Here is a 24,325-nt window from a genome sequence, read left to right on the forward strand (position 1 = left end):
CTCTGATCAGAAACAACATGGCAGCAGAGGTTTTCTCCCCACATAGGTTTTCCCTCTGATCTGCAGCAGGGCCAGCACTGTCAGAGGGTGCTGCTTTTGGGCTGCACTTCACATCAGACCCTGCTGGCTCCTGGGCTGCTCCCTGCTTGCCTCCTGCCAGCTGAGCTGCTGCAGAGCACTGCCAGCTCTGGCCCCAAGGCACTGCAGACCTGTGCTGAGGGGCCCAAGGCAGCTGGAAGTAAGAAACCTTCCAGTTTTGCTTCTTTCCCCTTGAGTCATGCAATGACAATATGCTCCAGACTGCAAGTTGCTTTTATCTGCAGGCCTCCCACGTTACTCGATGTTTAACAGGCAGTGGCAATCCAGCCTCTGTTATTTTGTCTCAGGAACACCTTGTGTACACCAGGGAAGTAGGATGTGTGAGAGACTAGCTGTTAACTGACACTTCTTGAATCCAGGTTGGAGAAGATGTTTGTCATTTTCATATGATGAAAGGAGGTAAAAATCTGCAAGTTCACCAAAACTTTCAAGTTGAAAAATAGTTCCTTACCCTAATGCAGCTATTATATGGCTTTCAAATCAAACAATGAAGACTGTCCTTACATTTATCATTGGAAAAGGCTCTGATTTGGTAGGTCTTTTCAGTTTGCTTGCCCTAAAACTCAGAAATTTCAGCAGAGAATTCATAGGACAGCAGAGAGCGCAAATGCAGGGATGTCTATCTTGCTTTCCCTGGGTTGCATTGCAGCTGGGCAAGAAAATTTTGCCTCAGTAACTATTTCACAGATGAGCTTAACATAGCAAACAGGCATGATGGTGAATTTAAAAAGCTTTGTGAATATAGCATAATCTGACTGAATGAGTTCATGTGCTCCTCACTACCATACATTCACCACCAGCATCACCAAGCAAGGAGCAGCTTGAAAGAAAGCAGAAAAAAATTCTTTCCAGGGGCAACATATCTGTCACTTTCTTTGTGAGAAAAGGTTCACAGCTCGCATTCAAATTACATGAAACAAACACCACCAAGGTTCATGTTGAGAAACACAGAAAAAATAAAAAACCTTGTATGCAAGATGACAGAACATCATCCCAGGGAAGCAGAGAGCATCAAGCAGTGCTTGTGCACCCTCACTTATGTACAGCAGAGCCTGACATTTGTATGCCTGTATATGCTAATGTATAGTCTCAATAAATTATCTGTCAGGGTGTTCTATCAGCTGATTAGTCCCATACGACTAGCAGACAGTGAATTTATCACTGATTCTGCTTTCTTGTAGCTAGAAAATGAAATTGTTCTCAGTCCCTAAGTGAATGAGACACAGGAAGAACCTGGGCTTGGCACAACATTCTCTTTTGAAGCTTCTCAGCAGGGGCTTGTGGAAGAGATCTCAAAAATCAGATAGTGCACAGCACCCACTATCTACCCTTTCCTACATGAAAGTCTATCTCAGATCTTCCTCATTTTTTAAAATTAGTTTAAAAAAAGAAGCATAAACATCAATGATGACATGAGACAATGATAGCATCCGTGAGTTTCCTGAGGCAAGCCTTCATGTGGGTGATGGAGGTAGAAAACGAAATGTAAAAGGATTTGCCAATGTTTAAAAAGAGGCCACTCCCTTAAGTATGTATTGACTCTGCAAAACATGCTTTGGATTATCATATTTCACTATGATATGCACACCTCCAAAGAGAATAAATAATTATTGATTGAAGAATTTCCTTTTGACTATTTTGGAATGAACACCTAAATTAAGGTTGCAAGCATATAGTCTGGCAGTACAGAGGTGACTGCCTCAATGTCACCTATAAAAATAATTGTATTGTAGTGGAAAGCAACATGAAAGTTGTCTGAATGAATTGTCTCCAGATCAGTAATATAAAAATTCTGGTGTGTAAATAAGATATTTTTCAGTGAATCCAGAATGAGAAGTCATGTTTTCCCTAAACTTAACTTCCCAGAGTCAAAATCCACTCTATTTCATTTTCATCATTATAAATTATTGATACATTTATGCATTTGAATTTGTAAAATTCACTTAGGACAATCAGTTGGAAATGTATGGGTTTTTAAAACAAAAAAAAAAATCATGTAATTGTGTTCAGCCAGAGACAAAACAGTATTCAATTAAGTTTTCATAGGGCAAGTTTTTAATAAATGCAAAAGTATTACAATATTTGTCATTGGTCATCTCTCTAAAGTTGTATTTTTCCTCAGTAACTCCTTGAAATGTAACAAAAAGCAAAGCAGAACCCTGAACAGTGAAACTTCTTTTTTTTTCTTTGTTTCTCAGCCCTTGGAAGAAAATATCATTGATCTACAGAGACTAATAGAAAAATATTTTGTTAGCTTTCTTACTTTTTTTTTTTAATTTTAAAGACCTTAGCTTTCACTAAGCAAAGAAAAGCTGTAAGTCATAAGTCCTGTGAATATTGGATTAATTGAAGTCACTCAAATTAGACCATTAATTTTTGAATGACCTTGAAGAATTCAGGTGTCCTAAATATCATACTTAATTTTCTATTGGGTGTAATGCAAATCTTCCTTTAATAATTTAAGTTTAACAGCTTCTCAGTACTCTGGGTCATTTTTTTTATCACAGTTTTGATTTTAGTCTCTGTGTCTGTCAGTAAATCTTAGAGGATGAGGGCACGTACACACATACACTACTAACCAGAAAGGAAAAGAAGAAAAAACAGGAAACAAATCCCAACAAAAAAACCAAAATACCACATCCTAGCTGCACACTGCTGAAAAATCTCCCAATAGTGCTAAAAGTGATACTGAAGGACAGGTAGAGAAGGAAGAGAAAAGAGTCCAAATTTTCATGAAAATCACTGTTAATTTTTCCATTTACTGTAATGCATCTCACAGCTAAATAATCCCAGCTTCAGTTAAGTCCTTAGAAGGATGTGACTGTGAAGCAGCCATGAAATTAATTTAGTGCCTTTATTGTGAATTCAGTGTGGAGCTAACAGTGCTCTCGAGAACAGAGAGTGTATTTTGCAAATCCCACTTGAAAAACTGAAATAAAGAAAAAATGGGCTATTGGAATTATGGCAAGCCATGAGTTAACTATCATGTAAAAGTAAAGATAAGAGGTGTCTCTTCTCTTGATATTCAATATAAAACTCAGCACCAAATATTACTTGTTTACAGTCCTCAGAAAGGTTAGGGCAGGAGGGAATTTGTGATGGAAATAAATGTAAAAACATTTTGGTTGGGGAATCTAGCCAGTTGGCAAATTTTGAGCAAACATAGACATTTGATAAAGAACACAGTCTGTTCATAGATGACTCTTGATTAGCTTAAAAAGCCAAAATCTGTTCAGCAAAATTGTTATAAAGGACAATACTTCATCTGGAATAGGCAGACAGTCTTATCATTTGCTATGGTCATCTGCTGAATATTTAGGGTGAAGTAAAAAAGTTACCAGCTGTCATAAAAACTATCTTCATTTCTGGTGATCCTGACAGAGGTATGAAGGTATTAAATATTGTATATAGTGCTTTCTCAATTTGCAGTTGTCCTTTACAGGACTGCCATGCTTCATAGGAAGGCTAAATGAGATTTTTGCTTTGTTGTAAGTTACAACATGGCTGACAGTTGCTTTGAATATGAGTGCTAATTTATGCAAAAAATAAATACATCTGGAAGGACACTTGGGGCAAAATTTCATTGGGAAAATGGAATGAAATGAAATGAAATGAAATGAAATGAAATGAAATGAAATGAAATGAAATGAAATAATGAAATGAAATGAAATGAAATGAAATGAAATGAAATGAAATGAAATGAAATGAAATGAAAAAATCTGCCATACTTGGGTTGCATAACCCAAGTATAGGTTATGCAAGCATAACAAGGAGTAAAGAGGGCTCCCCCCCAAAAACGCTGGGTATGAACTGGTAGAGCAGTACTCAGGCTGCTAGCAAATATCCATATCCATTGGACAAATTGTAGAGGCAGGTTCCTTATCCTCCCCTTCAGTCCCAACAAGCACTGCCTTTACCACAGGGTGGCCAAACACTGGAAGAGGCTTCCTACAGAGGCGGCCAAGGCTTCAAGCCTGTCTGCAGTTGGAGCCATTTGAACAAAGCCCTTAAAAATCTACTTTAACTCTGGTCAGGCCCCACAGAGTTGAAATTAAAAAGCTCCAATGAAACCAAAGAACCCCCAGTGGCTTTGAGAAAATTTGCTCATCTTCCTCTGTGCAGGTTTGTGTAGAGAGGTGCTAGTGTCCTAGAATGTCCTTGGAAAGCACTGGAGGTCACTTATCTTGCAGTGTCTCATGCTAGAGAAGACCTGACAGACTTCAACCACAACAAATTTGTGTCATAGGATCCTGCAAGGAGCAGGGCAGAAGGTCAGCATTTTGACCTGACCAGTCATTTTAAATCGGACTCTAAAGGTAAGAATTAAAGATTATTCTAGAAACCAAATGGAATGTTAATGGTGATGAAAAATCTTAGTTAATGGTGATTTTTGTAAAATGTTAGGGTATTTGGGTACTTAGAAAAGTTGGAACAGTTTTAGTTAGATGCTTAAATATTTAATTACGTTTTTATCTTTGTACACATAGGAAAGAAAATGTGCTCCAGATTGTGCTCCAGTTGGGCTTTGGCCCTTCTAATTTTCTCCCTGTATAATGTAATGAAATCCTTGTAGTCTTGCCGAGTTGGTTTCCCCTTCACTCAAACGCCATAAACTCTCCTTTATTATCCTGAGTTCCAGCCAAAGGTATTTGTTCAGACAGGTCAGTCTCCTTCCCTGGCTTATCTTTCTGCACATGGGAACATTCAATAATAGCTAATCTAACAAGCATGCCAAACAATGATTGTATAAAATATTTTTCATTTGTTTTAACTCATTTGCCATTATTGATTCAGATGTTTTAGAAACACTGCCAGCTTACTCCCTCTTATATTCTATTTGTAACATCTTTTTACATTATCTAACTTCAAAGATAACAACAAAATTATTTAACAAATTTCACTTCAAGGCACTGCAAAATGAGTAACAGAGGTTATAATTTCTCTAGAAATGATAAGAACAATGATGGTGTGTTTAAAACCTGTGCATCTTTTGTTTTTTTTTCTCTTTGTATCGCCTTTTTGATAAAAAATACATTCTGTTCATTACTATTGTATGGCTGAATGAAAAATGCACATCTTAAGATTAGAAATAAATTTTTGTTCCTGCTATTGTACTCACTATGTCCAAAACCAAGTCACAGGCAACAAGTCATTTATTCTATATGAAAACATCAAAACATTTCTTCCAGCCCACAGTCAAATATGGAGTAACAAGAATTCCTGAAGTTTTATTTCCTAGGTAACTGCCTGCTTTCCAAGGCATTTCAACCTGTAGCTCACTACCTACGAGGAAGAGGCCAGGATTTGGTGACTAGAACAAGCAATTGTGGATCAGGAGCACAGGTCCCACTTGTTGTGGGCTGTCTCAATGACTTTGCTTTCTCTATGTGCAAGATATAATGTGACCACCAATAATTTGTGGAAAAATTATCTGGGGGGAGCATATTTTCCAGGCCAAAATATGTTCAGAAAAGAACAAGGCTTTGCTTTGTTCTAAATTGAAAAGAACTTTTGCAATTTTCATGAGGGAGAATTGATAGGCTGAAAAATTTCTCACAGACCATAATATGTGTTTCATTCAACCTACCACAAATGATGCCATCATGGGAAGCTATTGTTTCTTTTATGGTTTTTGTTCCCAGAAAACCAGTTACTATTCTGTTTTCAAACAGAACAAGATATGTGCAATGGTTACCACTTTACTTCTCTCTTTGGTATCTGTTTTCTAGCAGCAGGGAGGCAAGTCCAAGAGTCAGCTAAATACAGTGAAAGAGGGGAGAGATCCCTTACGGGGATCCCATGCACAGAGGATAGAGCTATCAGAAAGGCACAAGATGAAACGGGTGACTCAGTTCCCATTGTATGTGAACTACTTGTTTGTCTGGACAGAGCTCCTGTATTTGTAAGGTAAGGCTGAGGAAGGATGAGGATTTTTATATACATTAAGGAAAAGATCTTTCCTTAATGTCCCCCTGAGCATCATGTTGCCACTCTAAAGGAAGCAATGCATTTTTCTATCTAGAACTGCAACTTCTTCCCCCTTTTGGCAAGAGAGGAAGCAGAGTTTTCACAGGAGAAGCTAAAAGGAAAGAATATCTAACAAAATGCGGGTTCTACACCAGATTTTGAAACATACTGATAAATATTTGACATTTTACAGTTCTCATGAAGCAATAAATGAAGTTCACAGGGTTTCAGACTTTGTTTTCAGGATGTCATTAAATCAGAAAGGTTTTGCTTCCATTCTTCAAATGGTTTTTATTTCCCCAAGCAAAGAGATTAAATTCATGCAATTACAATTGATGTATTTTTCCCTGAAAAGCTAGGATACAATTACAGTTACCAGTTGAGACACCCTGCTATTTTCTTTCTGAGCAATGTAAAATCTATGAGACTCTCAGATACTACTGCTTTGTTACATCTGGTGAATGTAGTTTTTTAATTGGGATTACTGTATTTCTATTCTTCTATATAAAACTAGAGAGAAGTGAATAGAAACACCCATTTGAAAGCTGGGTGTTCAGCAAAAGCTCCTCAAAAAAATTGCAGTAGAATTCTCTAAGGCATTAACAAGATGGTAATTGCAGCAGTATTTTCATGGAGGGTTTTTCTTTTTATCGATAGCAAAGTTATTCAAATCACCGATGAAATGACTTCTCTTGAAATAAAGTTGATATTGAATTTAAAAGGATTTGGCATTTTTAGATTTATTTTTACCAGCATATCTTTTACAGATGTCAACTCCATGGCTAAAAGAAACCAGAATATGAATTCAGCCATCAATGTACAGGTTCTCCCTCATTTCAGATATCTAACACCTAAACCTTTGAAGGTTAGTATCCATTTTATATATATTATACACCACCAGTGTCTTCAATTTCCTTGCTGCTTTTGTGAGTACACCACGTTATTCCCCAGTGTTCTGAAAGAAGTTCCTTTTGTCTCTCCCTGTGTGTCAGAAGGAGTGGGGAAAGATTTAATTAAATTTACTTTCTTGGTTCTCCATATCATGTTATGTAAGCACATTAGGGCTTTAAGAGCTTAGTGTCAAAGACTCTGGAACAAGCCTGGCATACACAAATACAACAGTGCCACAGTGAAGCTGAAACATTGTGAGGAGAAATGACTGTATGAGTCGCTGACTCACTCATTAATCAGATGTAGAGCAAGTGTCAGAGTCTCTAAGCACAGGGCAGGAGAAAGAGGACCCAGCAGTGCTGCCAGCCCCATGCCAAGTCTGAATTGACCACATGACTTGGGAGCAAAACAGAAGGAAACTGATCTAACTCCTCCTTCACTTCCCAGTCTGCAGACTTTGCTAAACAGATACAAGAGTCTGAAGTTTGCTCCCTGCTCTGCTCTCCTGCCTCTTCCCATGGGCATTCAGACTCTCACACAACTATTTAACTCCAAGAGGAGCAGCAAGTGACAATGCACATAGCTCATGCTTATATTGAGGGAGATGATGAAAATGTGTTCTAGTGTGCCTTTGTTGAGGAGAGTAGACAATCTCCTTTCTGTGACCCAGAGAAGCAAAGCAGGGGATGAGAAGTCCATCACCTTCCTAGGGCTGCCTGCAACCTCAAGGGAATGTGAGGATTGGGCATGCCTGATGCCACAGGACAATGCAGGGCTGAGCAGACAGGGCATATCTGGGTGAGATATTACATATTCACAAGCACTTATAGCTGATGTGCAATGCTGCAGCCCCTGTCTGCCTTCAGGAGAGGGTGGAGGAAGACTGGAGGCCTTTGCAGAAATTGCCAGCATGGCTTTTTCAGAACTGCATCACTGGAGTGGGAGGTGGTTTTGGGGAAAAACATTCCTTTTCCACTTCTCCATGAATCCACATTTCCTACTCTGTCTCCAGTGTTGTTTAGCAGCGAAAGAAAGGACTTGAAGGGAAACATAACGCATCACCTGAGGGCCACGCTAACAGCACATCTGTCTGCATGCCAGGAGCCCCAGGAGAGGGCTGTCTCTTCCTTCATTAGCTGCCCCTGGCAAGGTGTAGCTTTCCAACACCACAGGCTTTGCAATCTACACAGATTGTTCCCGTGCGTTTATAACTCCTGCCACTGAGAGCTGAAGAAACTGATCACAAAGTTGAAAAGTTGCAAGATGTAAGTCCACAAAACCAAGCGGGAAAGGAGAAAGAAATTAGGTAACAAGCAGAGAAATTCTACAAGTTCATGTACAGGGGGACATGCTGTTAAATGCAGGTCTGGAGAAACCCACTTAGAGCAGATGGCTTGACAGAAGCTCATCAGCTTAATAAAGCTTCTGTAGGGGATGACATGGCCTGAAGCCTCTGTGTTTCTTCCCATTAGGATAAAGATTCCTCATAAGAAATTTTACTTACCAAAAAATATAGGATTTATGGCCCTATGAGGATGATATGCTGAGATTCCTTCTCCAAACAAGCCTGCAATCTGCCATTTGAAACCCCCTCTGTACACATCCATTGCTATGGACTGTTAAAGGCTTGGCAGGACATTTTAGCATTGCTTCCCCTTATTCATAGCTTTTGGTGGAATGATCTTGATGAAATAGCTCTGCAGCGAGGACTGGTTTTTAATGAAATAGAAATGGAAGGATCTACAAAGTATAGCTCAGTGCAAGGTGAAAATAACTCAGTCCACTTCAAAGAATAATAAAAAAAAAGATTCATACTTGTGATATTTGTGTGTGCACTTCAATGAAATCAGCTTAAGAAGTACAATTCACAGAATGTTCAACAGTGAAGCAAGATAACAAAAACCTGCCAAAACCGCTAAGTTTTGAAGTTGTTGTTTGCCTCATTTTGGCTATTATCTTAATTCCTGTTGTTTTGAATTAATACACTGGGAAACAACAAAGAAAATAACTGCCCCTATTTAAAAGAAATCACTTCCTGCATCTTATACTCCCAAGCAAGCATCAGTACAAATGGTTTGAAAAGAAGCATGACTTTGTATTGATGTGCCATCGTTTTCATGGCTGCAGTCATGTGCCAAACCAGAAGTATACTCAAAATGCCATAATGAAATAAAGTTATGGACATTCATTTTTATGTACATTCTAATAAAAATGTTTGGAATCAACTCCATCATGAAGCAAGTAAGTTGTAAAAATATTTCATCTACTTGCAGATCATAAAATGATCAATATTCAGACATTCTAGCTTATGGAAGTTCATCCCTGATTAAAATACTGTGATCACAGATTGGAAGGCTCATGGAACTGAACAGGAAATTACATGGAAATACAGTGGCTTGTTATGGTCAAATTACTCAAACATTATACTCTAAGCTTTAAACTGGAAATCAATAAAATATTGATTCTGAACTTGGGAATCCATCAAGTCAGAAGCAGTTTAGGCTTAAAAGAAATCTACACTAATTCAGATAGTTAGGACATAACATTAAATTACATATTCATTCCAGAAAAAAAAAAAAAACATAGAAGAAAATGTGAAGTGATTCCAGCATTTTTTTTTTTGAAAAAGAGAGGAATTACTATGAGAGCTTGACAAATAATTATTATGATTAATTTGTTTTTCTCAAATGCTGGACTGTGTACAGTCTGCCTGTAAAATGACCACAATATGTTCTTTTACTTATTTGAAATTACCATTCACCTTCTGCAGCAACATATTATTTCTCAGTTCCTATTTTAATTAGAAATTAATATTTCATCCTATAATCAGGAATAAAATATGCCAAATGATCTTTTTCTTTGATTGAATGGTTTGTATATGTAATCAACAAAGATGGTGATTTCAAATCCTGATATAGCATTTGAAATCCATCTTGTTATTTCATTAACTGGCTAAAATTTAATGCCAACAAAGGCATTTGAACAGTCAGGCTCAGCCTTTTCTTTTAAAGGACATAGGCACCAGCACAGTTACTTTAATGGAAGATTCACAAGCAATGGGAATGGAATGGAATGGAATGGAATGGAATGGAATGGAATGGAATGGAATGGAATGGAATGGAATGGAATGACTTTTGATCTGTCTCAGTCTGTTCAGAGGCCGTATTCTCATCTGGCATCATGGATTTTGTTGGGTGGTTATTTTCGGTGGTGGTGGTATACTTATTACTATTATTTTCTCTTATTTTCTTCTGTCCCCTTTTTTGGGAATACGAAAGCAGAGGATTTAATTTGGTGCTATTACTGTGTCTCACATAGCTATCTCTGTCAGTTAGAGCTCAACAATAAACTGTCTCTGAGCCTCTCTCAAACTCTGCAGGGTCCCACAAGTGTCCATGCTCCCAAGGCCTCAGGCACCAATTTAATTCCAATATTACTTAATCTAGTTGTTATCACAGAGACCTTGGATCTGCCTTCATCTCTTGCTCTCTTCACAGCCTTCTTCCAGTGCCATGTGGATCCTGACCAAGATTCTCTAAGAACAGGATTCCACAGAGACCATTTTCTACATGACCTGAACTCCTGGGGAGAAACAATTAAAAAGAAAGAAATCCCAATCTTGAGTGTTCCACTCTCCCTTAGGTAGCTATGTAACCTTGCTGCCTTACTCGCACACTCAATTAAAGATATATTTAGAACTTCTATTCTTAACAGATCAGTTATTTGGAACAAGCCTAGCAGATAATAAGTTGCTGCTGCTCTTACATGAGACTAGAATGAACACACTTACAATCAAATTCATTTACGAATGTAAAAGAATGTGTATAGATTTTCATGCTATTTGGATAGTTTTAATCAAGTGTTCACTCTTAACAAAAAGAAAAAAGTTGAGTCAGATACCCTTGTAGATGTTTCATTGTAACACGCTACAATAGAAAAATAGTTCAGGAAATAGGACTGATTATATTTCAGGTGTCATGCTTTTTATATGCAGCCTGAGACCTTATCTGAAAGAAAGAGATGGAACTCAGTAATTGTACTGCAGCTTTCAGAACATTATCCACCATGCAATACTTAATTTAGGAACCTGAATACATATTCGGGCACCTAATTAATTGACTTGATTAATGCCTGAACTTCTCTAGCTGCTGTTGACTTTTATAGAAATTATGGGAGATCAGTACCCTTAAAAATCAGGCCAATTTATCTAGGTCTCAGAACATGCACTTGAGGAGCCTAATTTTGAGCATCTTCATCAGAAAGTGCTGTTTCAGAATTGAAAATAAGCAACTTTCATATTAACCCTAGAAAGTATTAACCCCAAATGAGGCAGGGAATTTGCAAGGGATCTATTCTCAGTATATGTTAAATATATGGCACCAGCACAAAACCCAAAACAAAAGTCAGGGTCTTTAGATTGGAAAGTGGAAAAATATGATGATTGTAATAAAATACACATATTTATCTCTGGCCCTATGTGGCATGGAGACAGAAAATGGAACAAATCACAATCTCTCTTCCCTCCATTGATCTAGATTTGTAAATGTATAAGTAGTGGCAGTTGTTGTCAGTGTATGGGCATGAGATTCTGAGGTTTTCAAAAATGTGAGTCAAAATCTCATGTTAATAGACCAAGTACTCCCCTTATGGTAGGACATGAACTAGCTGGCATAACTAGTCTTTCCCTATCTTAAATTCCAGTGGTTCTGCGGGAGTACAAAGAGCAGCCAGGAAAGATATCCACTGTTCAGTGTGCTTTAAATCACTATTGATTTTAGAAGGGCCTCAGAATTCTTGTCTGTACCACCCATCAGCCAGTACTACTGGTTTTTTCTTTCTTTTAATGGCTTTTTTATTATTATTCTTAGAGTACAAACTTTCTTCCTCGGTTCTGTTTTTAATGCTAAGGTGCTATTAAAACCACCAATATTAGCTGTCAGAATACAAATGAACACAAACACCAATGTGCCTTACTTCTGCAGAAATATAGCTTACTCCAAATTTCTCCTTTGCCAAGTTTGCTGTTGGTTTTGGGTTTTGTTTTGTCTTTAATAGCCCATATCCTCACACAAGGCAGCCTCTGTGTGAAGGGCTGGATCCTGGAGCTACATGGATATCCAATATGCAAGGCCCAGGCTACACAGCAGTCCTGCAAACATGCAGATTCTTACAGAAAAAACCATGGCTTCCCAGGACCAAAGCCAGATGCTGCAGCTGCTCTGGAGCTACAAAGTGGTGTTGGCATTCCTATCTAGCTGGGCTGTTATAAATTAGCAGAGTACACTCACAATTTTTGGTGAAATTAAGCATTGTTTTGAAATGATAGGAGCATCCACAGGTTCCCTTTAACCCTTGCAATATGCAATCATTTAATCACAAATACACAGATCACAAAGACCCATTTTATTTTCCCCTCACCCAGACACCTGCCCAGGGCTGTGTTCAGTAACACAGAAATGATCCTTCTTAAAGCTAAGCTAAGATTAGGAGTTTCTGAACAATGTCTGCACAAGGATAATGCATCAATGACTAGCAGCGAAGTAGAGCTAAGCAAATCAGAAGATAAAATAAGTGGCCCTAATCTGTAGTCACATGTCAAGTTCAACAGAAAAACAGAAGCAGAATTCTTTCTGATCTGAAAGAATTTTAAAAGCATCCATTTTAGCCCACCTGCTGTTTTCCTGGGTGTAGCCAAATGTGACAATGCAGAAAACACTCAGGTACTTGAGATCTCACAAGAAAACAGGTCTTCTGGTACGAATTTTTAGACAAAATCAGCCTGGAAAAAGCTGCAGACTAAGCTGACCTCTGCAGAAAGTGAAGAGTTCACTGCCTAGCATGATATGTACAGTGCTACTGCTTCGAAGAAAACAGCCCTGCTTTTTCATTCCTACAGAGCTGAGCCTGAATCCCAAGCTAAATGGAAGCTTTGAACTTGTGGGTTCCTCCAAAGCTGCTTTCTACTGTATGAATCTCAAAAATCTCAGCTGGAGGAAACATTTTGACATCAACTGGTCTAGTGCCTTGCTGTGCTACAGTGGATTTCTGGCTCAGCCAGCAACACAGTGTCAAGGCAGTATCTTGTCATTTTCCCCTAACTCTCTCCACACAAGCAGACTTCTGCACTTCCCCAGACATCCCAGGATGAATGGGAAAACAGAGATTTATTCTAGCAGCACTGCTTTTCAGACCACACACCTTCCATCAGATTATACTCCCTGTGGATATCAACACAGCATATTCTGAATAGGAAATTCTGTGGTTTTCATGGTTTAGATTTTACCACTCAGGCTCATAATTTATTTTTCTTTATGCCACTGCTTGCCCACAATCTTTTAAGAGGAACCCATTTATTTTAAAAACACTACTGGCTATTTTTCAGAAAATATCTTTGTGTGCAAAGAGTATCTCTAGTCTGCAGCTAAACAGGTGTGAGTATGTGGGACTGTGCCTACATGTGTTAGTCTCCACTGCTTCTCCTTTGCACCTGTATTTATGGGGTAACGCTGCCAGTAATGACAACCTGTAAAATTGCAAGCTGAGTTTAAAACTTTCCACCTACAGGTAAATGAGAAAATGGAAGATATCATCTAATAAAAGACATGGAGGGCTGACAGAAAGCAGCTTGCTTTGTGTTCAGATCAGTTGCTTGTGCTATTTCATCTGACTGACTTCCTGGTTTGGTTAAATGTTTATATCTCTGCTAATTGTTCTGATGCACAACCTGCACAAACAATTGATTTCTAGGAACAAGTCAATTTTTGTTTTAATTGTGTGCTTTTGTCCTCACTGTGCTCCTGATAAAAGTTTAAATCAACTGTGGCAATCTGAGCAGTCAGGAGTGGCCCTGTCTCTCTCTAGGCACAGGAGACAGGAGCCTGAAGGAGGCACAAGGGAGCACAATAATTCAGGTGTCCTCTTCCTTAGTAGCCCCATCAGTTCATCCATGTAATGGAGAAGGATCAATATTACAAGCCTACCCGAGGACTTTTTAATCCCAGAAATGCAAGCTTTTACTGTTAAAATTCAGAATGGAAAATGTAGGTGTAGCTTCTGAAAACTTTTGTCATATGCTGCTGTAATATGCATGGTTCTGTAAACTGTCTTCTATGCTGTTTACTAAGGCACATGCATATTGTGCCTCTCCTTTATTTCATGATGATGTCATTTTTTTGTTATGGGTCCCAAAAGAAGAAAGATATTTATTTTTATTGTATACTTGTAGACAGCCTGGTTTAAAAGTGGTTTTGGAAATAGAAAATACAGGAAAAATATAACTGCTTTTTTTCCAAACATGGACACAAAAAGGGAGAACCAAATGAACAAAAACCTGGCCATTATCTCTTTTCTGAATAATTCACATTATTTATCACAGTAAGCACATTATTAATCCTCCTCATCTTTAAGCCTTAAAAGCTGCCTGTAACATTGGGAAACAAAATGAAACTACAACTCTCCTGTCTTATCTGCTGTAAAAAAGACTTGACTAAGAAAAGTAGCAACTAGAATATTTTCAGACAAGTTGTTCCCAGTAGGATTTGTTCTAGGTGCCAATGAAATTGCTATCAGTTTTGATCACTCCTTGTATCACTAGGATGTTCTACCTCATACTGAGAAAAAGAGTGTGATACATGACCTAAATATGTAATGAGAACGCAAAGCAGAGGTGAGCATGGACAAGTCACAGGATACTTAATGTAAAATATATTTTGAAGAAGTTATGGCATGCCAATAACTTGATTCCTTCTTCAAGAGCTTAAAAATATGTCTCCTATACACCACAAAGGTGATTTACCAGCAGTGGCTGACTTCGCAGAGTGTACACCAGGCTGTTGTCTTATAATTACTTTTTCTGAATTATTTTAGTGGCAGTAATTCCTATTGTAGGTGCTTCTGCTGATGAAGAATCTCATGGGAGAGGTGCTCCATGGGGGAGCCCAGCAGATGTTGAGATAAAAATAATGTTCTCAGAGAAACACCTGCACACTTGTCTGACACAGCAGGATGAGCCTTAGTAAAGCCTGCTGGATCTAATTTGTTCATCTCTGGAAACAACTCAGATCAGCTCTCACTGGAAATGCATTCTCTCCTTCAGAAAAGTATAGAAAAATCAAGTAGACATCTGGAGTGTATTGTCCACTGAGATGAGAAAAGGAGAACCTCATGTCATCTCATATAGATTTATGAAAAGTAGGGTGGGTCTTGAGAAAAAAGTTCTTGATTAAGAGAAGCTCTGAACTCCATTACTGGTGGCCTGGATGTCATTGGAAAGATGCATTGGCCAAGTACAACTGTGTCTCAGGATGGCAATAGGCAGCCTTCAGTCTTCTGTCTCCCCATCTGGTGCAATAAATGCAACCAAGGAGAACTTCACAAACAAAAACAGAAAAACAAACCTCATGACATGAGTAGAGGTCTTGTAGATCTTCCAAAAAATATGTTATTGTCCTTGTCCTTTTTTCAGCCAAAATCATTGGGACGGGCTGTAGCCAAGACTGTAATGTTATTTGATATCATCTTACATCATTGCCAAGGTGAAGGAAAGCAACTTTCTCTTATGTTCCCCTCCCATGGGAGAAAGGTGGTGTGGTGGGGAAGAGTTGGTTGGTATCTGTTGCAGTTTTTCATGTAAATCATCTCTTTGTTCCTTTGTCTTATACCTTCCATTGCTATCATTGTACTGCTGTTGTTCACTTTCTTATTTCATTTTTGTTTCCAGTAAATTTTTCTTATCTTGAACCATGACTTTCACCTTTTGTGCCTCTAATTCTCAACTCCATTCCTGGACCAAGAAGGGGAAGAGGTGAGTAAGTGAGTGGCATCTGGTCTGGGAGACTCTTGGCTGGGGCACTGAACTGGGCAGTACCATTTTTAAACCACAGATATCCTATGTCAGGAAAAAACCCAAAACTTTTCATTAAAATTATAAGCACCGTGAGTATGGATAGGATAAATCTAGTTACTTTTTAATGAGTGGGTGATAATGGTGGCAAACACTTAGGGATGCTTTTCAGAAAAATCTTAACTAGAGGCTAACAACCCCACCTGACTTCAGAACCAACTGTTGAAATTATTGGATAATATTCCACAGATATAAATACACTATTTGAGCTGGTATGTTCATGTAACACTGCACTGCTTTTTGTATTGCTGTGTGGGTCACTAATACCTAAACCACCTCTACCCTGTGCTCCACATCTCTTTCAGATTATGGCCATACCAAAAGTAGCCCAAGGTCTTTACAGTCACAAAATAATCTATATTCACCGACATTAACATCTCAAGAAATATGACTCTGTATTATCCATACCAAAGCATAAATGACCCTTCTGGAATATTTAGCCTTCCTAAGCTTCTTCTGCTATCATTATGTTCTGCTCATGATTTAATGTTATGACAATTTGTGGTAATCTTTAGAACTGGCCAGATGTGGTAAAAGCTTATGTCTGCTGCAGAAAGGAGATGGGAAAAGATACACCTTCTTAGGACCAAATTTGACACAAGAATATGGTGGACATACAGAGCCTTGGCAGGAGTGATGGCAAGCAGCAACCTGTAAGCAGGATGGTAACAGCAGCACAACCAGTGACTGAGGCATGTGATAATCTAACCATCACCACCATCCTTTACTTGGCGCTCATCAGGCTGCACCTAGAACACTACAGGTGGTTTGTGAATCCCTAACACAGAAAGACATTGATAACCTGGAGTACCTGCAGCAGAGAGCTATCAGGATGACCTGGAGCTGCAGTCCGTGCCTTTGAGGGCAGACTGAAGGGCCTGGGCTTGCTCAGCCTGAAGAAGAGATGGCTGCAGGGGAACCTTACAACAGTACCTCATACTCACGGGGTGGTGAAGGAGAGAGGGGCAGGTTTATCATAGTGAGGCCTGGTGGAAGAACAAGAGATGATAGGCATGTCTTGAAATGAGAGAAGTTTAGATTCTTTCTTTAGATATGAGGCAAAACTTTTTCACATTCAAGTAGTGGAACAGGTTGCCCAGACACACTGTGCCACCTTGGAGGTTTTCAAGGCCTGATCAACCTGGTCTGTACTGATGACTTACCATGCTTTGACAGGGAGATGGACTACCTGAGCTACCTTCTAGACTGAGTGATACTGTGATCCTTGTGACTTTGGATGCACTCAGACTGATTGCTTGCAGTTCTCTTGGGCCAAGACAGGAATTAGCAGATAAAGAAATCCTTATGGCATGACCAAAGTATGAGTAAGCATCCCGAAGGGAACTTGGACTATGACTTCCTTTGGAACAAAAAATATCTACATTTCTTGTTCTTATCTGCAGCAAATACATTCACTGACAAATAACCCTTTGTCACAAAGATCAATTGAATCGATGAATGAATCATGAATTGCCTACTTTGTTCCACTTTGCTCTATTGAAAAATGTTTGTGCTGATTGCCTGCCAATGTATTTTGTTGTCCCAGCAGATGAACTGCTGTGAGCATAATCTGTTATTTGCATCAGTTCTATTACCAATTTCATAACAGTCTCTTGTGGTGCAGAAGAGGACTCAGCCCACCTGGTTTACATAAACTCCAGCCACTGTATGATCTGCCAGGAGGAGAAAAAGGCATTTTGTAAAAGAGCTTTCAGACATCCCTACAAGTGTTTGCACTGCACTGAGTTTTATATAATTTCTGTGTGAGTATGACTTGCATTTAATTTTGACCTATGTGGGCTCACCACATGCAACAGAGAAAGATTAGCCAGTGTATTTTTGTGTGGAAAAAAAACCCACCTTCATTTGGGCTATCAGATCTGGGAAAACATCCTACAAGTTTGTTGGAAAAATATCTTAACTCTGTTGACTGACATACACAGTCTATCATCTGTGTACAATCTACAAAATGCAGAAAATGCTGTTTTCTAATGAACTGAGATAAGCAGGGACTGTTCCTTGGGGCAGTGCCTGAGGCTGTGTGCTAAGGAAGTTTCTGTCAGGTCCATCCTGAGTCAGATACTGTCTTAGTATCTCAAATTCAGAAACAGCCTTTTTTATTACTGTTAAAACACTCTGTTCTGTTCTGACATTTTATCTGAAGGGCATGAAGAATGGTGTGAATTTCTGAATTCTACTGTGTGTCAGGGGTCCATGCAGAGTTGTAAGATGTTGTTTCCTACAGAGTGTAGCAGCTACATGGGATATATTACAAGTACCTTAGTGGCACAGACAGTTTAAGAACATCTTTGTATTGGAAGTGGTTTTGACCTGTTAGATACCCAGAAAACTCTCGGAGAATATCCATATACAAATGTGTGTTTTCTGCTGTGGTACATTGACTTCAGCTGGCTGTCAAGTGCCCACCAAGAACTTTCTCACTCCTCCTCCTCAGCAGGACAGGGGAGAAAAATACATAAAATAAAAATTAAAACCACATGGGTAAAAATAAAGATAGTTTCATTAAAAAAAACCAAAGACCCTGTGTGGAAGAAAAGGAGAATGTATTCTCTAACTATGTCAGCAGATGATGTCCAGTTTCTTCCCGGGAAATGGGGCCTCAGTGTGTTGCTTTGCAAAACAAATGCCTTAATAACAAACACTCTCCCACCTTCTCATCTTTTCTCTCATCCTTTATTGCTGACCATAACATCATATGGTGTGGAAATTTTAGTCAGTTTGGGTCAACTGGTTTTTGCCCCCTCACCCCCAGCCTACCAGACTCTGAGGGTGGGGGTGTGGGGTGGGATAGAGCTTCAATGCTGTGTGAACGCTGCTCAGCAGTGCCCTAAAAAACTGTGTGTTATCTACACTCTTCTAGGTACCAATACAAAGTACGGCACTCTGTGGGCTGATGTGGGGAAAGTTAAGCCAATCCCAGCCAGATCCAATACATCTACATGTAATAAAATTTCTATACTTGAATCCTGTTGAGGAAGAATATTTCCTATAGCAGCTGGCGAAAGAGGGAAGGAGAGAGGGATAGGGAAAGCAAGGCATTCTGTTACAAGAGGCTCTTGGCTAAAACATTGCAAAGAATGAGTCAAAAAGATCTCCCACTCATTTGGCTGCCACCCAAGTGGGAAAAGTAAGTTGTTTAATTTTTGCAAGAAGAGATGATCTAAATGAGCAGTAACTGCAATAGTCTTGATGGATTTCTTCTCTTCCCAAGAATTTTTTGCTACTACTGCTTAGTTCTAGTAATCCAGATGAGCTATTATGAAATTGTGGCAAACTGTTAGGCATCCTATAGCCTTCATGGAGTAGAGCACACTCGGACTTGTGTCCTTCCAATAGTGCTTAGAGCAGATACACTTTTTTTTTTTTTCCCCCCCCCAAAATATGCATGTGCATTCAGGGCTCAGTGCAATATGAGACCTTCTGAAGGACAACAGTCTCCTCAGAGACTGAATGAGGGAATTCCAGCAGTAACTCCTGTCATCAGAGAAGGGAGATTTCTAGGAACTAGCTTTCCCTTGTTTCACAGGGAGTATGCAATCCTGAGCTAATGCTGAATCAACAGTAATAGGGTATGAGAAATTGCAGATGCAGCAGCTGTAATTGCTCGAGGAGAAGTCCTTGCCTATCCATGAATGATAAAAATTGAACCTCACATGCCAGTGGCAATTTTGAATAAATTACTCAGTAAACTGATTAGATTGTATGCCAGTAAATTATAATGGGCAGGCAGTAACTGAAAAATCTCAACAGATACAAACTTTGCTATTAAGCTCCTTTTCAAAACATTGGTTGAAATATTGTGAATATATTTTAATAAGGTATTCAAAGAACAACAGTGTCTTTTCTATTTTTTTCTTGCCTCTGTCTGCTCCTAGGAAACCCCTTGCTGTGTAAATACAATTAAACTATGCTTGCCTATCACAAGAACTTTTGCACATAGTTCTTTTTTTCATTATATAGTTTCCTGAGATGTTAGCTCTCCAGACATGGAAAACAAACTTGAGCAGTATTGCCTTTGGTAATTGCTGTCTGTGTTAAAGTATGGGTGTGTTTTGTTCTCAGTAAGGACTAACAGAGCACTTCTGTAATACAAAGGAGGTCATGACCCAGAGATAGTCACAACACCTGTTAATAATGTGCATGGATTCCTGGGACCACAGGAGACTCAGCTTTTTCCATGATACATGGCCCTACGTGCTTTTGCATAGGAATATTGAGGTAGGACAAAAAGCTCCTAGATATACTGGAGATAAGGTGCTTGATACCAGTACTGGCTACTGGTTATTTTCCTAGGGTGATGCAGGAGTGGCAGCAGTACTTAAATTTGTAGTACCAGAACTATTCACATCATCTATTGGCATTTTTAATGGGTTTCATATATTAGTGCTTATTGTTTATTGAGCATAATGGATTTTTCTCCTTCAAATTTGTGTACAGAGATACTTTGTGAAGGAAGAGACTCCTTTTTTTAACAGAGAGTTTGTGAAAAGTCCTGCCTCCAAACCTGTGAGAGATGAAGAAGGCGGTTTCTTGGCACTGTCATACTAGACCTCCTTGGAGAGAGTGTCTCAACCAAACAGCTTTGAAACTGCTAGTGTTTAAAGTGACATTCTTAACCTTCTAGAAATGTCAGATAAAGATATGTTCACAGAAAGCTTTGGTGGTGCCAGACAGTCAGCAGTCAGATCTGTGTAGTTAAGTAAAAATAAGTATTGTATTGCCCACAGATTTGCTGGGGACATGGAGATCTCTTGATTCTGTAGGTATGTCATTATTGGGAAAGATATCTTATGATGCTTCCCTTTGGTGACTTGAGACATTTATGGATTTTTTTAGTTGTGTGTGGTAAGCCTGAGGGTTGTCAGTGGTAGACCACCAAATTTAAGAGCTGGCTGCTTTTCAGCAAAGCCTAAGAAGTATCACATATTTTGAGGCTTCATGCAAAAATTGACAGCTTTCTAGAGGAGGGAAAGATGTCTGAATGCCTGACTTGACACTATTAACTGTCAGAGTCTGCCAATGCAGATAAATGATTTTGTGTTTCACTAGTATTATCAGAATTTAGTGGCCCCTGACACCTTGAGAACCCAGAACACTGGGCAGGCATGTGATGATGCCTCTTCAGAGCTCCTCCCATGTCCAGTGACTTCAAACCTGGGATATCCCGAAAAGTTTGGGGTAAGACATTTTCTTAATAAAATTGCCTCCACTACTTTTCTTCCATGATTTTCTCAACTTTTTCTTTTTTGGCTTAAGTACAATTTTAGAGTCTACAGCAATCACTGTCTGGAAGCTCACCTACGCATTCTGTGCAGAAATACCCCACGCTGGCCATTTTGAAGTCACCATGTGGGGAGTTCCCTTGCCTTTGATACACCAGATAAAAACTGACTATGAAAGTTCAGAATCAAGTTTTTAGTTTCATAACCAAAGAGAGGCTAGATAACAAACTACCTATGTTTATAACAGCTGCTGAGATGTCTTGAAATTGAACCTTTGTTCATCAGCATGAAATGTATTTGTGTACAAAACCATGCAATTTTAAATTTCTTTTCTTACAAAAGAAGCCTGTGCATTTGCACTGTGCATAAATCACTCAACTCTCCTTAGCAATTTTTGCCCCTGTTGGCCTATATCAACTTCTTTGTCTGAGCTGAAGCATTTCTAAAGCAGACTAAATATTTACACCAAAAAAAAAATCAACATTTTGCTAAAGTCTAAAGTTAGTAACTCATTTGAGGAAAAATTATCACTATAAACTCAGTATGGATTTAGCCTGTCTGGCCTGCTATTAGTCCCTCAGCACCCAGACAGGCCAGCCTGGCTGCCAGTCAGCACATCAGTCCTGTTTAAAGCCAGGGACAGTATTTGGTGATGTGCCTCAATGGTGAATAGAACAGGGGAGAAACAAAAGGGACTGTGGAAGTCCTCATTAGGAATTATTACTGATGGAAAAGGGAAGAACTAGAAACTATGGGAATGCAGCTCAGAGAGCATAAGGAGACTGAGATTTCTGCTGGGGGATACAGGAGGTCAAAATGTAAAGAATATGAAAGAAATGGATGAAAAGTAAGGCTTCATTAGTTTTGTTTCTAAGGAAATAACTTCCTTACCATCAAGTATATATTTTCGACTACAAATTAAATATTTGCAAGCTACAAAGAAAATATTGGCAAAAATAATTCAGGAAATATTTCATAGAAATGTAATTATCTCTCACTTAATTTACTAATAAATTTAATCTTACTGAAGTATTTAGCTCATTTTCTCAGATTCTGAATGGAAGAGAAAAATTATCTATGCAGAGGTACACTTCACTTGCCATGAGGTAAGACTTACTTCCTTGTGTAAAACATGTTTTTTATGTGAATGCTATATAGTAGAAACAAACTGCATATGTTTTAATAGGTTAAGAAGAAAAAAAAAAGGTAAAGCAGATGACTGGCCAAATTTAAAATTCATAAATTTTCTCTAAAATTGGTTTTCTGCTGTAATATTGTCTGTGAATTTCCTGATTCCTCAGTTATCAGAAAAGATGACTTTGAGGAAAGAAAGTATAAATTTGTTCATATTTTTCTTGAAATTTCATGTCTCTATTTTTTACAAGCCATATTACAGACTTGGGCACTCAGACTTAGCATAGCCCTAAAACATAAAATGGTAGCAAGTTGGTCTATAACAGAGCAGAACTAAATTGAGAGAAGGCTGTGCAACAAGCACCAGATATAATCCCACTAGAGCTGGGATTATAATCTGTTCAATTTGAGGTCACCGTCTTTCTTTTCACAAAATAAACAAAAAAAACCAAAACCAGACATTTAATTAAAAACCAAACAAAAAGCCAATGAAATGACAACAAGAAAAACCCAAACCAGAACCAAGGAGAATTTTTTTGCCAGAGCACAGATTCAAAAACCGGAAAAATATTTGAAATGTTTGACAAGTTACCAGTGCAATTCTTCTGGAAGTTGGGATTCTCTAGCGGGTGCCCTGGGATGCGGCACTGGAATCTGTGCTGCCAGAACTCGGGAAACCAGGGGTTGCGGGTGTTGGTGTCCAGCCGCAGCTTCAGGTAGTAATCATCGAACGCCAGCACCTCAGGAGACTGCAGCTTGATAGTGATGCCTCCATTTGCTTCGGGTTCATAGCCTTCGATGACCTCATCTCTGTCTGCCCAGCCGTCACTGAAAAGAGGCAAAAAGCCGCTTATTACACAAAGACAGAAAGCTGGTTTTGGAAAAGCCACCAGCCAAAGGCAGGCCGGCACCCTTGGAAGGAAGTGATTAATGGGGAATCTGAAGATGTAAAATCCCGGCAGAAAAAGCAGAGTGATAGAGACTTGTAATGAGCAGTCTGACTGATTTTGTGCAGAGTCCTCATTAACTCATCCAGAATAATGAGGTTTTATCCTTGTCCTTCTGGAAAGGTTATTTAGGCATAGCTTGTGCTGTGATATCCCTGTGACTGAAGAGATTCTACTTAATTTCTGCTGTCCTGTAAGAGGTGGAAACAGAAAATTACTGTTGTTGAAAAAGAACACAAGCTAGAATTCTGGATTTTTTTTTTCAAAATATACCTCAGCATGTATGGATCATACAGGTGGAAGAGCAATTCAAATCAAACATGACATGAGAATTGCATTCTGTTGGAAGAGAATGAAGTAAGACTACTCAACCAAACCAGAAAGAAAACCAAACGCTATTCTCCCGCTGCATGGGATTTGTGATAAAATGCCTTTTTTTTCCCCCACATCCTTCTTCTTTTTTATTTTTTTTCTTTTTTTCTTTTTCATTAAGAAAAAATGGCTTTCTGCTTTACTTCCCTGTTTTTCAAATATGAGATGCTCTTTCTTGACAATATTATTTCATGGAAAGTCTATCTTAACAGGTTTGAATAAAGTCCATTGGGCTTAGCATCTGAGCTTTAGTTTAGTTCTTTAGTTTTTTCTCTCCTTCTTTAAGTGCCCATTGATTTAGTGTCATTCTGCAGTTCTTATTAGCATCCCCGAAGAACAATGCTTTTACAGTCTAATTTAAGTGCAAATATAAGTCAGACATTGCTTAATCTTAAAATGCTGGGCATATAATGGGAGAAATAGATTATTCTGGCACCTCAGATCCAGGTCTATTGCATTCAGAATGAAATCAGCTGCACTGCTTCTGTGAATAGCAGACAGATGAAGCACTTCCAGCAGCAAAGAGCTCAAGAGGTAAAATGCAATTCACCACTGAGAGAAGTCTCAGATTCACCCAAAAGAGAATTGCATCCTGAATTCCAGACAGACTGAAAGAAGGTCTTTGTTAGAAGCCTTTTACACACAGCCTTGAGAAGAGTGCTGTGGTGCAGACACCATTACCAGCTGAGGGCATTTATGAGACACTCAGTGCAGGTGTGCCTGGATCACCACAAAAGAAAATATAGATGATTTGAAGTAGCAGGCTTTGT

The 24,325-nt window shown here is 38.8% G+C and overlaps 1 protein-coding gene across 5 annotated transcripts in view; it reads right to left on the bottom strand.

The window, feature by feature from the left end:
* GRM1 (glutamate metabotropic receptor 1) overlaps positions 1-24,325 on the bottom strand; it is a 182,555-nt gene that overhangs the window by 45,828 nt on the left and 112,402 nt on the right. For all 5 annotated transcript variants that reach the window (XM_005489183.4, XM_074537582.1, XM_014268598.3 and 2 more), the window contains exon 4: positions 22,829-23,064. In XM_005489183.4, coding sequence (XP_005489240.1) covers positions 22,829-23,064 — 236 coding nt within the window. The remainder of the gene's footprint in view (positions 1-22,828; positions 23,065-24,325) is intronic.

This window comes from Zonotrichia albicollis, chromosome 3 (genome assembly GCF_047830755.1).
Source record: "Zonotrichia albicollis isolate bZonAlb1 chromosome 3, bZonAlb1.hap1, whole genome shotgun sequence".
NCBI classification, from domain to species: domain Eukaryota; kingdom Metazoa; phylum Chordata; class Aves; order Passeriformes; family Passerellidae; genus Zonotrichia; species Zonotrichia albicollis.